Source organism: Protopterus annectens, chromosome 10.part0 (assembly GCF_019279795.1).
Source record: "Protopterus annectens isolate FY-2018-M chromosome 10.part0, PAN1.0, whole genome shotgun sequence".
Taxonomy (NCBI): domain Eukaryota; kingdom Metazoa; phylum Chordata; order Ceratodontiformes; family Protopteridae; genus Protopterus; species Protopterus annectens.
In genome coordinates this window covers 280892964-280913767 of record NC_056744.1, presented here as the reverse complement: position 1 = coordinate 280913767, position 20804 = coordinate 280892964, and the positions used below count along the sequence as shown (strand labels likewise).

General features: G+C 37.5%; 1 protein-coding gene across 1 annotated transcript in view; it reads right to left on the bottom strand.

Annotated features, from left to right (window-relative positions):
* GRIN2C (glutamate ionotropic receptor NMDA type subunit 2C) overlaps window positions 1–20804 on the bottom strand; it is a 3426271-nt gene that overhangs the window by 2937601 nt on the left and 467866 nt on the right. The window contains exon 2 of the mRNA XM_044085160.1: window positions 17608–18022. Within this exon, the coding sequence (XP_043941095.1) occupies window positions 17608–18009 (402 nt within the window). The 5' untranslated portion in view covers window positions 18010–18022. The remainder of the gene's footprint in view (window positions 1–17607; window positions 18023–20804) is intronic.

Sequence of the window (20804 nt, the reverse complement as noted above, 5' to 3'; positions counted from 1 at the left end):
TGAGTGGTTCACTGGCAGAGTGGCCACTGCATGGAACAGGCTGGTAAAATGGAACAGGACAAATATTGGTTTGGATATTTTAAGAACAGTCTGGAAACACACCACATGAACTAGTAAATGGTATTCTGGTAAAACTGGGTGGGTATTGTTGCCCGTGCTTGAAGTACTGATATGTGTGTATGTAAGGATGGAAATATACTTACAACAAATAAGAAACTAGAAGGTCTCATAATTTAAAGTTTATGAACTATATAGACATGCTTGGAAGGACCTAATAATAAGAATAAGCATTACAGTTTGTGGTCTCACAAATAACTAAGCAACAGACAAAAAAAAAACACACAATAGTTATGTAATGTATGATTTTAGTAAATCTAGGCATAAAATAAATAATCGTCATATAAGATGAAGCAGTCTGGTGAATTTAGATATTAAAGACAGGATTTAATAACATGGGCTCATATATAATAATACTACTATTTTAACTTGTCATAAATGGCATACACTACATTGAACATCAAGGGGATGCATGATGATTTTCTTATATAAGTAAATATGCATAACAAGTCATGTAATTGCTTTAACTTGAATTTTAGTTTTTGTAACCCATCTTGACCATACATAACACTTAAGTGGTTACCAAGGTAACTATTGCTTTATACATGACATCATAGGTTCATAGGTTCATAGGTAGGTACTGGGCTATCTGCCCGAAGGCATATATTAGCCCAGCCACGTTGTGCGGTATTCACCGCCCCTTTGGTTCATTCCCTAGACCCTTGATCTAGCAGCTAGTACCCTTGGCCCCTATCTAGTAGAGCTGTTGGTATGATCCCTGGTGTGAACTTTCTGTTACCCATCCACTCGTCAAGGTTTCTCTTGAAGAGTGATAGTGAGGGGCTCTGTCTTATGTAGATCGGGACCTTGTTCCATAGCAAGGGAAGTCTTTGTGAAGGGAATCTATCCCTCCAGCATGTTCATTGTTGTTCTGAGGTTTATATCTCTAGAGCGTGTAGCTCGAGTAGATTTGGTTTTGCTAAGATGGAGCATGTTCAACAGTTCTGGGTTGGACATGGCTCTATATGTTAGACAGAGATCACCTCTGAGAAGGCGGTATGCAACAGAGAAAAGCCTTAGTTTTTTCAATCGTGCTGCATAGGGCAACTGTTTGAGGCCAGTAATCCTCTTAGTGAGGTACCTCTGTGGTCTCTCCAGCTGCTGGAGATGCCTGGCCGGGTACATTCCAACTGGTACATTATACTCAATAATGGGTCTAATGAGGGAAGAGTAGAGGGGCACCACTACATACTTAGATCTTGATGCGAACCTTTTTGTGATCAGATGGGTCACATAGAAGGATTTTCTAACCATCTTGGCAACATGGTTATCAAAGGAAAGCTGACTATCTACTTGGGTCCCTAGATCCCTTATTACTTCTTCAGATTTCAGGGGGTTACCTCCTATGTGGTAGTTTGCGGGTACTCTGTTTTTTCAAAGGGGATTACTATGCATTTTTTAGCATTTAGTTTGAGACCATGGCTTTGACACCATGCATCAGTCTCATTAAGGCCCTTCTGGAGGATATCCATGTCGGCCGGAGATTCTATTATAGCACCCAGTTTGCAGTCATCTGCAAACTTGGTCAGCCACAGCCTTTCAGTGCTTGCCTGTACTTCTGAGAAGTATATGCCAAACAGGAGGGGCCCTAGGACAGAGCCCTGAGGCACACTGCTTGTTACTGGTCTGGATTCGGACATAGATCCCGCTACTCTTACTTTGTGGGATCTGTCTGAGAGCCAGTTTGTGATCCATCTTGTGACGTAAGGGTTTATGCCCAGGTTGGTGAGTTTATCAATAATACCCAAATGGGGAATGGTGTCAAATGCTTTAACAAGGTCAAGGTAAGCCGTGTGTACCTCCTTTCCCTTATCTATAGCCTGAGTAACTGTCTCAAAGAAGTCCACCAGGTTCAGGAGGCATGATCTGCCCTTGATGAAGCAGAACTGTGTGGGGTCAAGTGTTTGGAGGTTCCCAATCTCTACATTTATGAGTTCCATAATGATTCGCTCTATTGCCTTACAGATCAGACTAGTCAGGCTTATTGGTCGGTAGTTCCCAGGGTCAGTTGTGGGCCCACCCTTGTGCAGCGGGACCACCGTTGCTGTGTGCCATTCTATGGGCACATATCCTGTTGAGAGGCTGAGACTGAACAGGGTATTCAGATGTGGGGTTAATTAATTTTGGGGCTCGCGTATGACACAGCAACACCATCTGGTCCCATGGAGACAGTGTTTTTAGCTTTAGGTAGAGCCTTATTAACCAATGTATCAGTAATAATTGGAGTTACACAATCCCCTGGAATAGTAATAGGTCCTGGAGATGGTGAGGGGGAGGAGAAATTTGCACTGAGCCTGTCAGCCAAGATGTTGGCAATGTCAGTGGGGTCAGTGTATTTTGTTCCATTTTGTACTAGCTCAGAACAGACCTGATCATTGCCATTTAAGTTTTTGATGTAACCATAGAAGGCCTTACGGTTATCCTTGGCATCCTTGGCAACTTTCTTTTCGAAATTGGCTTTAGTTGACTTGATGAAGGTCCTCAATTTCTTACTAATGCTGATCTGGGATGATTTTTCTTCTTGAGATTTGGCCTTTTTTTGTATAAGTCTCCTCCTTTTATTGTATAGTTAGCTTATGGCCGGGGTCCACCAGACTGGTTTCTTCTTGCTTGAGGAAGGAGTCTTGGTTTTATTTGGGATAGCACAGTCTATGCAATCCTGAAGATGTATATAAAGTGTCTTGGTGTAGGATTCCGCATCCTGGATATCATTATCTTTCTGCAAGGGAATAGTGAAGCTTTCCACTTCGGATGCAAGTAGTTTGAAGTTTGCTTTGAAAAGTTTTTTTACAATAGTTTCTTTGACTGGGGGAGGTGAAGGGGTGAGGATGTCCAGGGTTATCAGTTTGTGGTCTGATCTGACCAGAGAGGGAGTGATAACGGGTGTGGCACAATGGGTGCCCATATTTGTGATGACTAAATCCAATATGTTGTCCCCTCTAGTGGGAGAACATACCAGTTGTTCAAGGGCATTTGAATTTATAAATTCTATGAACCACTGGGCATAGGAGTTAGAACTTTGGTAGTTCGCCCAGACTATATCAGGGTACTTGAAATCACCCAAAATTATGGTGTTGGGTAGGACCTTTGTATTTTCCAATGCCTCAAGGAATGCTGAGTGAGCATCTTGGGACTTGGTGGGTGATCTATAACAGGTTATGACTTGAAATGTGGTTTTGCCTTCTGATAGTTGCACATGGATGATCTCTGGGGCATCATGCTGCGCCACTAACCTGGAGATGTGGGTATCCTTGATGAATATGGATACACCTCCGCCCTTTGTACTGTGATCCAGTAACTGAGGCAGGAAGGCATGATATGAATTGTAATCTGGTAGTGCTGGGGTGCTCTCTAGAGCCTTGAACCAGGTTTCCGTCACTGCACAAACATTGATTTTCTCCATACTGAGGAGTGCCTCGAGTGCGTGCATTTTGAGGTTGAGACTTCTGGCATTGAGTAGCATTATGCTTAGTTTTTGGTTACCTGTGCTGGTTACGGTGGTTGGTTTGTCCTTTGAGCCTTGCTTAAAAAAGGCACTATGGGGACGGCAAGAGCCATGGCCAGTATTCGAAAGCCTAGGGGTGACAAGTGCAAACCATCTCTGGCAAAACAGTGAGGCTTATCTATCATGTCATCCCAGGCAGACAGACACTGGATCCCCTTAGAATGACACCAGAAGCTTAGCCAATTGTTGAAATTGATCATTTTGTCTTTGTATTGTGGTATCATTCTAGGTGAAGGTAGTATGCTACTCAAGGTCAGGGTCATACCAGCTTGGGCTACATGATCAGAGAGCTCCTCAATGTCTCTTTTCATGCAGTCCAGGGAGGTACTTCTTAGATCATTCACACCAACATGTACAATGACAGCATCATACTTGTACTTGTTCTGGAGTGACCTAAGTGCCTGTGTTATGTGGCGGATCCTATCTCCCGACAGGCAGCTGACAGTAACCTTCTCCTTGTTCAGCCTGGTGAGTGGAACATCTGTGTGCCTTACTATAGAGTCTCCTATTACTAGCATGTTGGGTATGGTGTTTGCCTTAGGGTCTGTCATGAGGAACACTGCTGAGGTGAATTATGTGTTTTCTGGCTTGGTTTTGGAGGTGCAGGTTGCTTGCTTGTCTGCTTCGGAGGGCCCTGTTTCTTTTTCAGATTGGTACCTAGTGCCTCCGAATATGTTTTTGTGTATTTATGTGTATGTTTTGCCGGTGCTTGTTTTGTAGATCCATGTGTGACTGGTGATGTGATGCTAGTGTGTCTCTTCTCCTCTTGACTGTCTGTTACAGCCATGGGTTGAGAGCGCTCAGCCTCCAGTTTTGGCTGTGTATTTGCATCTCTCACAAGTGTTTGTGCCCAGAGGTAAGAGGAGAGGGTTGTCTATATACATGAGGCAGTTGTGACATTGTCTCAGGATGCCCAATTCCACCAGATGAACAGGAGAGTACACCTGAAGCTGACCTCTGGACATGCTTGGAAAAGTAAATTTCACTTGTCTTGCGGACAATCGAGGGTCTTATGCTGTATTATAATAGTGCAACTAACACTAGGTAAGACTGCAATCCAAATTGTAGCTTGCTACAGATCCCCAACCATGCCCCAAGATTCTCACTACACCTTTCTAAACATACTGGAAAATATTAAGATACAACCAAACACCCTAATACTGGGTGATTTCAACTACCCTGCCATTAATTGGGAAAACTACTCAGGTACCAACTCCTTTTCCCAGCAGTTCCTGGAATTCATAAATTCCAACACCCTGGATCGACTAATCCATTGTCCCACCAGGGGCTCCAATATCCTAGACCTGGTCATTACCAACATGGGAGATAGATGCTCCACACCAGTGGTCACCCCCTCATTGGTCAGGTCTGACCATAAGCAAATCACCCTTGACATCCACATCCCACCCCCACCCCCCAGTAAGGAAACCTCCTTAAACAACTTCTCCAAAGCCAACTTCAAGCTACTGAAGTCAGAAGTGACAAACTTCACAACACCCACACAGACGGGATCTGGAAGTTCGACTGCAGAATCCTACACTAAGGCACTGTACGAGCACATCCACTCGTGCATGAATCTTGCCATCCCAAATAGAACCAAGATGCTCTCCTCCAAAAAAGGAAGCCAATCTGGTGGTCCCCTGCTATAAACAAACTATACAACAGAAGGAAGAAACTGTTGCAAAAAAGAGGAAAATCCCAGGATGCAAAAGCTCCCTCACCAGCCTCAGTAAGAAGCTGAGATCCCTCATAAAATCCTCAAAAGCTAGTTATGAAAATAAAATTGCCAAAGATTCCAAAGACACCCACAAGGCATTCTATAGTTATGTCAAGAATCTAAATGGCAATGCTCAGGTCTGCTCTGAGTTACAACAGAATGGCATTAAATATACTGATCCCAAGGATATTGCCAATATCCTGGCAGATCAATTTAGTGCCACTCTCACCCCCTAAAGGGCCCATCTCAATACCAAAAGATTGCCAAATTCTGATAATCACGGCCACACAGGTAGAAACCGCACTCTCCAAAGCCAAGAATACAGCATCCATGGGACCAGATGACATACCAGGCTGTGTACTACATGAACTACAAAATGAACTGGCACCTCACCTAAGTGTCATGTTTAATCATAGCCTCACCTCAGGCTTCGTGCCCACTGAGTGGCGCACAGCTACAGTTATCCCGCTCCACAAGGGAGGATCCACCTTGGATCCCGGGAACTACCGTCCCATAAGTCTGACAAGCCTGATTTACAAGGGCATGGAACGCATCATCATGGAACTTATAAACAAAGACATTGGCAACCTTCAAACACTGGACCCCACCCAGTTTGGGTTTGTGAAGGGCCGATCTTGTCTCCTGAATCTGATTGACTTCTTCGAATCAGTCTCCAGAGCTGTGGATGAGGGTAAGGCAGTCCACACAGCCTATCTGGACCTCGCCAAGGCCTTTGACACCATCCCCCACTCTGGAATCATAGATAAACTTACTAAGCTGGGCATAAATCCCTACATCACTCGATGGGTTGCTAACTGGCTTACTGACAGAACCCAGACAGTAAAAGTAGCCGACTCCAAATCCAGCTCCAGACAAGTGACAAGTGGAGTACCTCAGGGTTCAGTCCTGGGACCACTCTTGTTTGGCATCTACTTCTCTGAAGTACAGGCCAACAATAAGGGACTCTGGCTAACAAAGTTTGCAGATGACAGCAAACTGGGAGCCATTATCGAATCCCCAAATTATGTGGATATTCTACAAAAGGGCCTTTCAGAAACAGATGCCTGGTGCCAGAGCCATGGGCTCAAGCTTAATGCCAAGAAATGTATAGTTATCCCCTTTGGAAAAAAACATGTACCTATGAATTACCACATAGGTGGCAGGACACTAAACTTCGAAAGTGTGATGAGAGACTTAGGGACACAGGTGGACAGTGGTCTCACTTTCGATAACCACATTGCCACAACAGTCAGGAAATCCTTCTATGTGGCACACCTCATCACTAAGGGCTTTTCATCCAGAAAAAAGGAGGCCATTGTCCCACTGTACTCAGCCCTCATTAGACCCATTATAGAGTATAATGCCCCGTTTGGTATGTACCTCACAAGACATCTGCAACAGCTGGAAAGGCCACAGAAATACCTCACTGAAAGAATCACAGGCCTAAAGCAGATGCATATACTGACCGTCTAAAAAAACTCCAGCTATACTCTGTGGCATATCGACTACTCAGAGGCAATCTCTGCTTAACATACAAGGCCATGTCAAACCCTGAGCTGTTGGACATGCTCCACTTAAAGAAATCCCAATCCCTCAGAGCCACACACTCCAGGGATCTAAACCTTGTCATCACAATGAACAAAACATGCTGGGGGGATAGGTTCCTGACCCAGAGACTCCCCATACTCTGGAATAGACTGCCCATATATATCAAGCAGAGCGCCTCATTGGCCCTCTCCAAAAGGAACCTTGATGATTGGATGGGAGATAGGAAATTCACCCCAGAGATCATGTCAGTTGCCCTGTTAGACAGGGGCCTGGAGAAGTAAATATTGTGGCAAGAAATATCCAGGGAATTGTTATGGCTAGGCTTGCATAGGCCCTAGGGCCAATAGCCTAGTACCAACCTATGAACCTATGAACCTGTCTAGGAGATTTGGAAAATAATAGTGCTGTCTAGGAGATTTGCACAAGTGCTGATTTGGGTTATGCAAGTGCTGCAAAAAGAGCAGTTGATCTGAAGCACTTGAGTTGAGGCTTGCCTAGTTCTAAGGGAAAATTTGCAGTGCAGACTTTGTGGAGCCAGGAATAGTATACCCCAGCTAACCAGCGCTGCCAGACGCTGCTCTGTGCGCAAGACCATGCAAAAAGAGAGTTGCAGGGTTTTAAGAGAGAGAAATCAAGGAGTTTGAAATTGACCCAAAATGGCCAATAAAACTACAGTTTCTAGGCAGTAACCACTCCTACAGGGACAGGCAGGCTGCTGGTGAACACAGAGACTTCCCTTTAGCCCAAGTAAGCACTGGCCTCCAAGAAACTTACAAACAGTTCAGAACAGCAACTCTGTAACTGAACTTTTTTTTTTAATTATAGAAAGTGGGAAAATAGCAAGATTTTTTTGTTTGTTTGTTTGTTAAAGGATAGCAGAGACACACAAGTAGCAAACTAGTCAGAACAGTGCAATAAATGACCCCAACACTTGTGTGCTAGATCAGAGGCAGGTAAAATGCAATTTAAGAAAAAAACGATTTTAAATTAAGTGCAACACAAAAAAATGCAATAATCAGGCTCTAGGTATGTTCTAAATACTGTTTCTAACACAGATATCAACTTTTGCAAGCAAGAAAACGCCGAAAAGTAGGCAGCAATGCAGTTTTTCTAAGAAATAAATCAGAAGAAAATACTTAAAATCTCAAAAGTGTCTCCTTTCTTCTCTCAGCGTTTTCTCCTCTTGGTAGGGGCTTCAGCAACAACTACCAAGCCTGGAAAGACGCCAAAACCATGCGGCTGCAGGGTTTTAAGAGAGAGAGAGATCAAGGAGTTTGGAATTGACCCAAAATGGCCAATAAAACTACAGTTTCTAGGCAGTAACCATTCCTACAGGGACAGGCAGGCTGCTCAGTGTTAACCACTGCCACTGGTGGACACAGAGACTTCCCTTTAGCCCAAGTAAGCACTGGCCTCCAAGAAACTTACAAACAGTTCAGAACAGCAACTCTGTAACTGAACTTTTTTTTAAATTATAGAAAGTGGGAAAATAGCAAGATTTTTTTTTTGTTTGTTTGTTTAAGGATAGCAGAGACACACAAATAGCAAACTAGTCAGAACAGTGCAATAAATGACCCCAACACATGTGTGCTAGATCAGAGGCAGGTAAAATGCAATTTTAAGAAAAAACTATTTTAAATTAAGTGCAACACAAAAAATGCAATAAACAGGCTCTAGGTATGTTCTAAATACTGTTTCTAATACAGATATCTACTTTTGCAAGCAAGAAAACACCGAAAAGTAGGCAGCAATGCAGTTTTTCTAAGAAATAAATCAGAAGAAAATACTTAAAATCTCAAAAGTGGCTCCTTTCTTCTCTCAGCATTTTCTCCTCTTGGTAGGTGCTTCAGCAACAACTATCAAGCCTGGAAAGATGCCAAAACCATGTGGCTGCAGGGTTTTAAGAGAGAGAGATCAAGGAGTTTGGAATTGACCCAAAATGGCCAATAAAACTACAGTTTCTAGGCAGTAACCACTCCTACAGGGACAGGCAGGCTGCTCAGTGTTAACCACTGCCACTGGTGAACACAGAGACTTCCCTTTAGCCCAAGTAAGTACTGGCCTCCAAGAAACTTACAAACAGTTCAGAACAGCAACTCTGTAACTGAACTTTTTTTAAAATTATAGAAAGTGGGAAAATAGCAAGTTTTTTTGTTTTCTTGTTTTTGTTTATAGATAGCAGAGACACACAAGTAGCAAACTAGTCAGAACAGTGCAATAAATGACCCCAACATGTGTGTGCTAGGTCAGAGGCAGGTAAAATGCAATTTTAAGAACGATTTTAAATTAAGTGCAACACAAAAAATGCAATAAATAGGCTCTATGTATGTTCTAAATACTGTTTCTAACACAGATATCAATTTTTGCAGACTAGAAAATGCCGAAATGTAGGTGGCAATGCAGTTTTTCAAACTCACAAAGTTGTTCAAGAGAAACAATAGAAGCCTGAATTTGAAATGTCACAGAATATAACAATCATATTCTGAACAAATAGTATTAAATTGACAATAGACACTCAGTTTAATAACATGGCCTTGTGTATAATAACACTACTGTCTTAACTTGTAATAAATGGCATACAATACATTAAACATCAAGGTGAAGCATGATGATTTTCTTATATAAGTAAATATGCATAACAAGTCATGTAATTGCTTTAACTTGAGTTTTAGTTTTTGTAACCCATCTTGACTATACATAATACTTAAGTTGTTACCAAGGTAACTAATGTTTTACACATGACATCAAACTGACAAAGTTGTTCAAGGGAAACAATAGAAGCCTGAACTAGGAATGTCACAGAATGTAACAATCACATTCTGAACAAATAGTATTAAATTGACAACAATCACGCAGTTTAACCTTTGCTGATTATACAAAATAGAATGTTGCCATTTAAATCAAAAAACTTTCAGTACATGCCATAAAATGGCAATTTGTGAATATGGAAAAGGAACTTCTAATCATTAATCACAATAAGTGAATTTGTTGTTTTTAATCTATAATTTCACTCATTTTATAATAAGAAATGACAGATATGAAAATCCTTATGTGTAGGAAATGGGGGAAGAGGGATGCACTGATAATTAAAATGCACTACCTTTCATCAATGTTCACATAAAACAAACTTGATTAAAACTAACTAAACTAAAAACTTAAAAGTGTGTGTTGTATCATTCAACAAAACATGTTCATTGTAGTTATGTGCTAAATAGAAATTATTTTGAACATCCGGACACACATATTAGATATGAGTTTAACCACTATGTTGATTGTAAAACACGCAATGTGGTATATTTAGCCTCATGTCAGAAATGTAGTGATTTCTATATAGGTAAGACTAATAGAACTCTTAGAGAGAGAATAAGGGAACATATATATACCATTAATAAGGAGAATGAAGTGAACGCTTTGGCTAAACATGTTTTGTTGAATGATACAACACACACTTTTAAGTTTTTAGTTTTGGAACTCATACATGTTACCAAAAGACTGGGGAATGTTAGTAACTATACAGAGAAGGAAGAAGGTAGGTGGATAATTAGGCTACAAGCAGACAAAGGACATGGCTTGAATGACAGGGTTTTGTTGAAGCCCTTTCTACTTGACCTTCCACTACCATTTTGACACATATCTTTTTCGTCCTATACATTAGTAGCCACCTGTTAAATATATTTATTTATATATATATATATATATATATATATATATGTGTGTGTGTGTGTGTGTGTGTGTTTATATATTCTGAATAAATAAGAGCTTAGAGTATTATATTTTATTACTTATGGTTTATTTACAGTTTTTAATTTTATTATGCTTGTATTATAAACATATATATTTTTATGAATGTAAGTTATGTTAAGTAGTTTGAATGACAGTGTTCTATATACAATATACACATATATATATATATATATATATATATATATATATATATATATATATGATATTTATCACAAGTCTTTTTATGTTTGTTTTCAGGTTTTAAACTGTTTGTATAATAATGAAGTATGACAATTTCTCGTTGTTTTTTAACGAGCTCTATCGTGGTTGTGTACACAGTAATTGATTAGCTGTTAGATTATTGGAGCAGATATTTAAATGGCTACTATGAGCTTTTTAACAGTTGAAGTCTGAGGAAGCATCCGTGGAGATGTGAAAGCACTTACTAAATAAAAGTTCTGTTTTTACATTTCATTAGTGGACTGGTTTGCTTCGATAGTCGTGGAGTACCTATTCATTTTTTATTGGATAATTATGGAAATATATAAACTTTTTCCTTCAAAGATACTATCCCTCTTTCATAAAACTCTATTAGAAATTCAGTCACAAACTTTAATACCACCTTCTTGAAGATATTCCTTAATCACACCAATCCTAAAAGAAAACAAATCCCCAAACCTCTGTACCTCATATAGACCTATATCATTATTAAATAATGACTATAAGATATTCATGACAATATTAACTAACAGGATGAAAGTACCACTATCCAAAACAATAAATAATGATCAAACTGGATTTATATATCGTAGACACACACATATGACAATATTAAAAGGATAATTTCTCTTATAGATTATATTAATAAAGACAATAAAGAAACACTCATAATTGGCTTAGATATAGAGAAAACTTTTGATTCCATAAATTGGGACTATTTATTCAAAATCCTAATGCTATTTGAATTTCCTGCATCCTTTGTTCATCTCCTAAAGAATATAAATACAAATAATTTAGCGTATGTCAAGTTAGGTCCTTTTACCTCTGAATCTATGCATATAGCAAAAGGCACTAAACAAGGATGTCCCATGGCACTGATTCTGTTTGCTCTGGCTATTGAAATATTGGCAGATTCAATTCGTAACAATATAAAAATCAATGGAATAGATGTTTATGAACAATACAATTCTAAAGTAATGCTATTTGCTGATGACATATTACTAACATTATCTAATACAAAAGAGACATTAGAAGAATTAGACATATTAATTGACAAATTTCACATGACTTCAGGACTCCATTTCAATAAATCAAAATCAAAAATTTTATTTTTAAATAAAAAAGAACTGCAGACTAAGAGGGATCACATCATAGGGAAACAAGAATCTACCTTAAAATATTTAGGAATTGAGTTATGCAATAATAATAATGAATTAGTCTAAAAAACTACAATAATATCATCAATACAATAAAATTTTCTGTGGAAAAATGGAACAAAATAATATTAATATTTGAAGACAGACTGCGGTTAATAAAAATGGTTTTACTGCCCAAGATCCTATATATACCCTTGGCAATACAACTGTTACCAGAAAGGAATATATTTAAAGAAATAAATTCATGCCTAATAAAATTTTTATGGTTTCCCAAAAGAAACAGAATAGCTTTAATACATCATATCAGACCATGGAAACAGGGAGGATTAAACTTTCCTGATATAGAAACATATATAAACGCATCAATATCTAAAACAATCTCATATTGGATAAGTCCAAATTTCTATGCAAATTGGAAAGAATTACTAACTGTAATATCAATAAATTAATTTGATTTACAAAAAAAAATTCAAATAACAGATAAAACAATTTGTCATGGCACATATGTATTACTATGCAATATAACATAACTAAACCCACTAAAATTCATATGATTAATTATTACATTTAGTCATTTAGGAAAATTATTAATGCAAATATAGATTTAAAAAGCTGGCTTGATCTTTTAACACCATTTATAGTCAGGAAGAACTTTCCACATAAAATATATAGAGAAATTATTAATTCCTGGGAACTGATGGCTCCAATGTATCAAAGAACTAAAATATTTAGATATGCTAGTAATAAAAACAACATACAAAATTCCACAACAGGACTGGCTAACTTTACAGAGTATTCTGTCATATTCACAAGATTTAAGTAGAATAATTAACAATTCTTCATGTAAAGAAATATTTAAATTTACAAAATGCATATATGAAATCACATATAATGACTTTGACATGGGAAACAGTATTTCAAAATTTTACAAAATACTGATAAAACTATAAAACAACACCCAAAACCTCATATTGGAAATATATAACAAAAGGACACTCAATACAGTTAACTGAAGATATTAAAACAAATATCTTATTATCGATAAAATATACATCCTTTACACAATACTGGAAAGTTTTTAATTGGAAATGCTTGCACAAAGCATTCTTAACCCCAGACAGAATCAGTAAAATTAGTTCTTCCATAAAATGAATATATTGATGTGAACAAGTACGCAATGCAGACTGGAACCACATTGTCTTTGTGTTAAAATTAAGCCATTTTGGAATGGTATTAATAACTTTCTACAAGCTTTATTTAATGAATCATTTTATTTAATTAAAGCTCTTGTATTATTAAATGTGAACAAAGGTCCTCATTTGAATAGGTCAAACATGTACCTAGTATGGAATATACTTGCAATTTCAAGGAATTCTTACTTCTCTAAAAGAACTCACCTCCTATTGTCTAATCTAAAATAATGTAATGTAACTTCCTTCTATTGTATATAATGTATTTTAAGATACTACTGCCTATATTGGAGTTTTTCTCTCCAGGCCTCTAATATATATGTACTGTATGTAAGTATAATATTTGTATGCCTGTAACCAAGCCTCTAATTTAAGATAACAATTCTTGGTATTCTTTATCTTTTTATTATATGTTATCCAATGTTTTTCCAGGTAACCCTTACACAATTTTGTTTTGTCTAATCTAAAAGAATGTAATGTAACTTCCTTCTGTTGTATATACTGTATGATATGATACTATTGCCTATTTTGGAGCTTTTCTCCCCGGGCCTCTACTGAAAATGGACATATATCCAGTTAGACCAGCCCGGTCAACAAATGTAAAATAAAATAAATAAAATAAAGTGTATAACAAGAAGATGGAATACATACACAATACCGACTTTGGAAGACTTCTACAGCCTACTGAAGACCACAGTGTTATTGGAAATTAAAATTACAGAACTAAGATTTTATCCAAAGCCATTTATCAACAACCATTGGGGAAAAGTCTTATCATTGATTGACAATATACAATAATTAATCAGACACTCTGATAATGGATTGGACGTACTTATAAAGTAACTGTATACATTATAGTGTCAGGCTAATGTAAATAGTGTACATAGTTATTTAAGATGTTATGTATAAATACTATGGAATTCATTCAAATGTATTTGAAAAATAAAAAAATGTTTGAGAAAAAAAGAGTTTTCATTTGAGTATTAAGCAGCAAGTATGATATGCACATGTGCTGTTAAATTTTAGCATTTATTATAATCATAGCTGAATATTAAAATGCTTTAGAACAAGCAACTGGTTGTGTTTTAAAAGTGTAGAATATCTGTATTTGGCCCACAGCCACTATTGCAGATCCCGGCCTGCCCAACAACATGTTACATGTCTGCAGTTTTGCTACAACTGTGCACATCTGTTATGTGAAGGTCACTGACTTTACCGCACATCATGTCTTTGTTTTTTTGTCTAGCTCTTCAAAATAGCACCTGCTAAGACCTAATGAGTAAAAACTGCTCTCTGGTGATCCTTCACATCTTATATTATGCTTCTCCCTCTTCTCTTATTTTTTTTACTCAACTTTTTATAATTCATCTCTTTAGTCAACAGGCAGGTATGGATAAGCTTTATAGTGAGTACGATTCAACAACCAGGCTTGCAAGCAAGGTTGATAAATCCAGCCATTGTTTTACAATACTGCATAACTTACATTGTTTATCAAACAAAAGGAACAAGATTACCAAATAAACTAGTATTCATTGCTTTTAGCACAGTTTTGAAATGGTAGAGATACGTGTAGGAGGTGCTGAATGAAGATTACTCCCTGCATAAAGTGACTTGAGATAGACCATTAACTTAAAGGTTCCATGGACTCAAAATACAACTGCTGGTGAAATATTTAATGCTGATATTGCCAGATTATGACTTTTAGCTGAAAATTCTGATAATACCACTTCAGAATTAAATTCAGCGTGAGTTCCTCTAAAAGAAATAATTACATTTATTACTAATTTTCTCTTTTTTTCTTTCTTTTCTTACTACACTGATTTTCTTTGACATTGATTATGTAGATCCTTCATGATTTACTGCTTTCTCTTTAATGTTAAACTTTTTTGTTTGTTTTACTATAGTAACAGCTTTATTTTACTACATGTATAGTTTTTTGAATTTTTGATCCTGGTTACACTGCTCTCCACCTATGACCATAAAATACTTTTTCTCAGTAGCTCTCACACAATTAACAAAATGCAATAAAGAGGTAAATCAACAACTGCTAAAGCTGTAATTATTTGGCTTGAAACAGTTCTTCATATCATCAGCTACCTGCAGTTATAAGCACATTAAAAAAGTATTTCTGAAACCTATGCACGTAATGTACTTTATAATGCTGGGCCAGGACAAACCAGTTAATAGTATTACTTGCATTTAACCATTAGAATTGTTGAAATAATATTTTCAACATGTTGTTATATCACAGTCTGGTGTTATTGTCAGGCAATTTCACAGGCAGCAGGAAATGGCTGTGATATAGTTCAGTCCTCCAGGGCTTAATTGGAGGGGTATGGATACGGCAAAAATAAAACTCAACCGAAGCCCAATAATCTACTCTAGTCCCAGACTGTGAATATCTGAATAATGGCAATCTACTCATTTTTTAAAATCCTGTTCCTAATGTGACAAAGCAGCATAAGATGTGGTTTTTCACTGTATTATTATTATTATTATTATTATTATTATTATTATTAATATTATTATTAGGGATAGTAATAGCAATAGTGGCAATAATAGCAGTAGTAGTGGAAGTAATAGTAGAAGTATTAATAGAAGAAGTGGTAGTAATAGTTGTATTAGTACAAGTAGTAGCAATAGTAGTAGTAGCAGCAGAAGTAGTGGTAGTAACAGTAGTAGTTGTAGTAGTAGCAGTAGTAGTAATAGTAGTAGTAATAGCAGTAACAGTAGTAGTTATAGTAGCAGTAGCAGTAGTTGTAGTAATAGTAGTAGTAGTAATGGTAGCAGTAGTAGTAATAGTAGCATTCGTAGTAGTAGTAATAGTAGTTGTAGTTGTTGTAGTTGTAATAGTAGTAGAAATAGTAGCAGTAGTAGTGGTAGTAATAGTGGTAGAAGTAGCGGTAATAGCAGTAGTAGTGGCAGCAACAGTAGTAATATTACTACTGTTGTTCCATTTGGGAGACATATGACTATTGGCTAGTTGAATCTTTTTCACCCACTTCCGTAAGTCATTCTTTGTTCTATATAACATTGTCAACTGTTCAGCACAATGCTAATCTCTAACATACTAAGAGCAAGAGTGATTTAAACTCCACTAAGTAGGAGGGATCCAAAGCTATGCTATGTAAAATTCAAACAACAGCTAAGATCTGAGAAGACATATTGCCAAAATTATGAACCAGATGAAATAGTATGTGACATAAAAATGACAAATTTAAACTATAACCAATGCATTTTATCCAACCAAAAGATTACTTCTGAGATCTGTTACTAAAAAACATTTCACTCTTTCCTTGAGTAATTACTAGCTAAAGTACAGATATAAAATCATACAAACATCACTCTTTGGACTCAGCTCTTCACAGCTGAGGAGATGCATTTGCATGATAAAGGTAAAAATATGGCATCATCCAGGCAGTGATGCTATTATAAAAGCTTCATCTTTAAAAAATACTTGCATATGTATCTGATGCCATCCTTAAAAAAATACATGCATATGTATCTGGTGCAAAGACAATTGTAGTAAATCTAAGTTGCCACTTTCAATATATGATTATTTGGAATTCTAACTTCATGCAAAGGAATAGCATACTATATATGCATAGTTTGTCTACAGGACTAAACTAGAATTGAAATATAAGTCTTATGTCTTTATATCTCCTTTTCTTTAGACTGTGCCTCAATGTTTGTTTCACTATTCCTCTTACACAAACTCTAATACATGATATGGGTCTATATTGGAACACTGAAATTTCACAATTTCGAATGTTCTAATATCAACCCCAATAGCGAAATGACAGAAAAACGAATTTTTTCTTAGGGAAAGAATTTGGTTGTCCATTTCTGTTGTTTCACTATTTTCAGCACTGTGGTGGAAAGTTATGGGTCAGGTTTAGGTAAGTGTGCGATTGGGCGCAGGTTTGGTGAGTTAGGGTTAGGGCGCGGGTTAGGTATGTATGCGATTGTGTGGACGTGAGAGTTAGGGTGGGTTAGGTGAGTTAGGGTTAGAGTGCGGGTGAGGTGAGTGTGAGATAGTGATGGACCTTAGGGTTAGGGTTTGGGTTAAGGTAAGTGGATAGTTTGTGGTGTTTGTACAGTTTAGTGTAGGGTTAGCTGTAAGATTTTAGGTGTATGTGTGTGGATTGCTGTTTGTGTGGTGTGCTTGTGTTGTGTGTATGTGTTTCGGAACAGCAAATTTTTTCCCCAGAAAAAAATTTGCTGTTCTGCATGTTCGATGTTGTCTGCATTTGCTGAATAGGGGTCGATATTAGAACATTCGAAATTGTGAAATTTCGATGTTCTAATATAGACCCACACGATATACCCCATTTCTATTTATGTGATAAGTAAGGTAATATTTCTTCTGTTTGCTCTGCTCTGGTAGCATATTAACTAATACTTCTGCCATGCATCAGTACAAACATTTACCTTAGGTGTTAGGACAACTGCTGAACCACCGCTGATTCCAATTATAGGTACTGAGGTTTGTGTAGAGATGAAATCCAATATTTGAGCTACAGACTCTGTGCCGATCCTGTCTTCAAAAACAACACCATGGAATTGAGTACTTGAAAGGACACCACATATCTGAGTTAGGAGAGTACCAGGGTTGGTGTCATTAACAACCACAATAACCTGGTTTACATCCAGTGGTAAATTAAGGAAGCTGTCTTGGACTAGTCTGCCTCTCATCTCTTGCTGGTATGATGAACCACCAAACACCACGGCCACATTTACAACTGGACTGCTGGGAATAAATCCAAAGAGATCCATAATGAACTGCATGAGGGTCATGATATAGAGCAAGGTACCCTCTGATGTGAGACCCATTTCCTTGGAAAATCTGAAAAAAGTGAAAAACACAAATTTAACTCAATGCAATAAACACACATTTTCTATGAAGTTATTTGTTCAATCAAGTAGTAAATGCAGCACATAATATCGACAGTAAAAGTGTGCTTTAACACAGGCTTATCTCTTTTGTAGCCACTTGTACAGTACTATGCATTTCCTGTGATACTATGCTATCATCCAATGCAGTCTACCAGAAAAAGTGCTGGCTTAAAAATAGATATGTAAATACACACACACCATAAATGTATATATCTACATTTTAGTTGAATTGTGAATTAACTTACTGATTTGTTTCTTCCCCCGGCTCCACCATATTAATGCATGTTAACGCTCTCCATAACTGTGCACATTACCTTAAAAAAAGACCCTTTCCATAAGACTACCACTATACAAAACAGTTTGGACAGTCAGTACATGTGTGTGTGTGTGTATATATATATATATATATATATATATATATATATATATATATATATATATATATATATACACACACACACGCACACACACACACACACACACACACACACACACACACACACACACACACACACACACAAAACAGTAAATCTATCCCCTAACGTATCCCTTGCCCAAACCTCAAAACACACTTAGTCTAATCTATCCCCTTACCTAACAATTACCCTAACCCTAAAACACACAAACTAGCACTTATGCCATACATTACATCTGTCCCCCTTACCTAACCCATACCCTAACCCTAAAACACACTCACACATACATTAAACTTATCCCTTTTCCTAAACACTACTCTAACCCTAAATTACATACACCTGCATAAAAACTTCTACATCTACTAAAAATGATTGACCTTTGTCAACTAGGCCAGTAGTTGTTGGATGAAGTGAACTGTGTTCATTTATATCTTTCTATATATCTATATATCTATATACCTATAGCTATAGATATACATGTATATAAGTATGAGTGCGTATGATGTCTGTTTCTACATATGTATATATATTTATGTATGAGTGTATATATATATATATATATATATATATATATATATATATATACACACACAAAGAGAGCAAGAGAGACTTAACAATAAACTCTGCACTCTACAAGCTCTCCTCACTCGGGAGAATATAAACATTTGTTCCATTACCAAGACATGGCTTAAATCCACAGAAAGTACTTCAGCAGTGCAAGGCTTGAGTACCTTCGACATGTTTAGACCATCATCTTCAGAGACGGGGACAAGAGGTGAAGGGCTATTGAACTACATTAGATACAATTATATCTCTAGGTTGGTTAAACAGAACTTTGACCTGGAGTTTATCTGCATTCAGATCACCATAGAAAAAGTCCATACCATATCCGAGCAAACTATAGGTCACCTTCTTTGCCCCACAAATCCCATAGCTCATACCTAGACCTACTGGACAAACTCAGCATTAAACAAAATACCTTATTCGTGGAAGACTTTAACTACCCATCTGTAGACTGGAAAATATAATTTGCTTCAAACTTGCAGTCAGAACAATTCCTGCACTTTGTTAACAAAAATACCATTGACCAGATAGTGTGCTCGTCTACCAGAGGTTCAAACATACTGGACCTGGTACTTACCAATATAGGAGAGCACCACACCAGCCCGTGTCACATTCTCACTGGTGATGTTGGACCACAAAGCTGTCTCTTTCAAAAAATCAACTCAGTAACCCCATCAAACTTTGCAACTTTTAGAAACTATTCCAAAGCAACATATATCCTACCTAGCAATAGTTTGCCAAAATTCAGTGCTCTTCCTAACTCTGAACTAACAGAAACCTATTCAAAATGGTTCACAGAGACTCTGTAAACCCTGTAAATGGCAGGTCTATATCACTTCATCGAATACGTGAATATCGAATGCTCACATGAATATTCACGTACTCAATGTTTATGAATTTTTTTGCAGTACAGTGAAGATCAGGATTTTTGCCCTTTCCTCACTGTACTGCGATCTTGGAGTAGGAATATATATTTAGCGGGGGGTGTGGGGGCGCAGCCCCCAAGAATACAGTTTTCAAATACGTGAATATTCGCTCATGTGAGCATTCGATATTCATGTATTCAATTAAGTGATATAGATGCTAAATGGCTATATAGAGCTGCTGTACCTACTAAAAGTAAGCCCAAAACAAATTAAAAACAAACTGCAATGATGGACTTCTAACCTTAATAGGGTATAAAACAAAAAGAAAAAAGTCATGGCTAATATCAAAAACAGCAACTCCCATAAAGATAAGAGCTCTCTAACTAAACTAAAAAGGAAATTAAGAAAACTAATTAAATTCCAACAAGCCAATTATGAGGTCAAGATAGCCTCACAGGCTAAAGACAACCATAAGGCCTTCTACAACTATGTCCATAACCTCAAAGGCTGTGCTGAACTGGTTGCCAGCTGTGTCCCTTTCACTAAGCAAAGCACTACAGCAAATCTGCTGGCAGTGATACTCAGCCTAAACTTCACCCCTTCACCCTCCTGCTTGCCTGCGTAAAATGCCTACTTGCATACCCCCCAACTATTAGGAGGGAGTAGGTCCTGCAGATGCTCGCTAAATCCAAAAACACAACTTCAGTGGAGCCCGACAATATCCGAAAATGTCTCCTAAATAGCTTAAAACATGACCTATCAGGACCACATAAGTCACTTTTTACCATGAGAATGGGGTACTGCAATGGTAATCCTGCTTCACAAGGGTGGACTATCAACTGACACTGGAAACTACAGACCCCTTAACCTGACTAGTCTAATATCC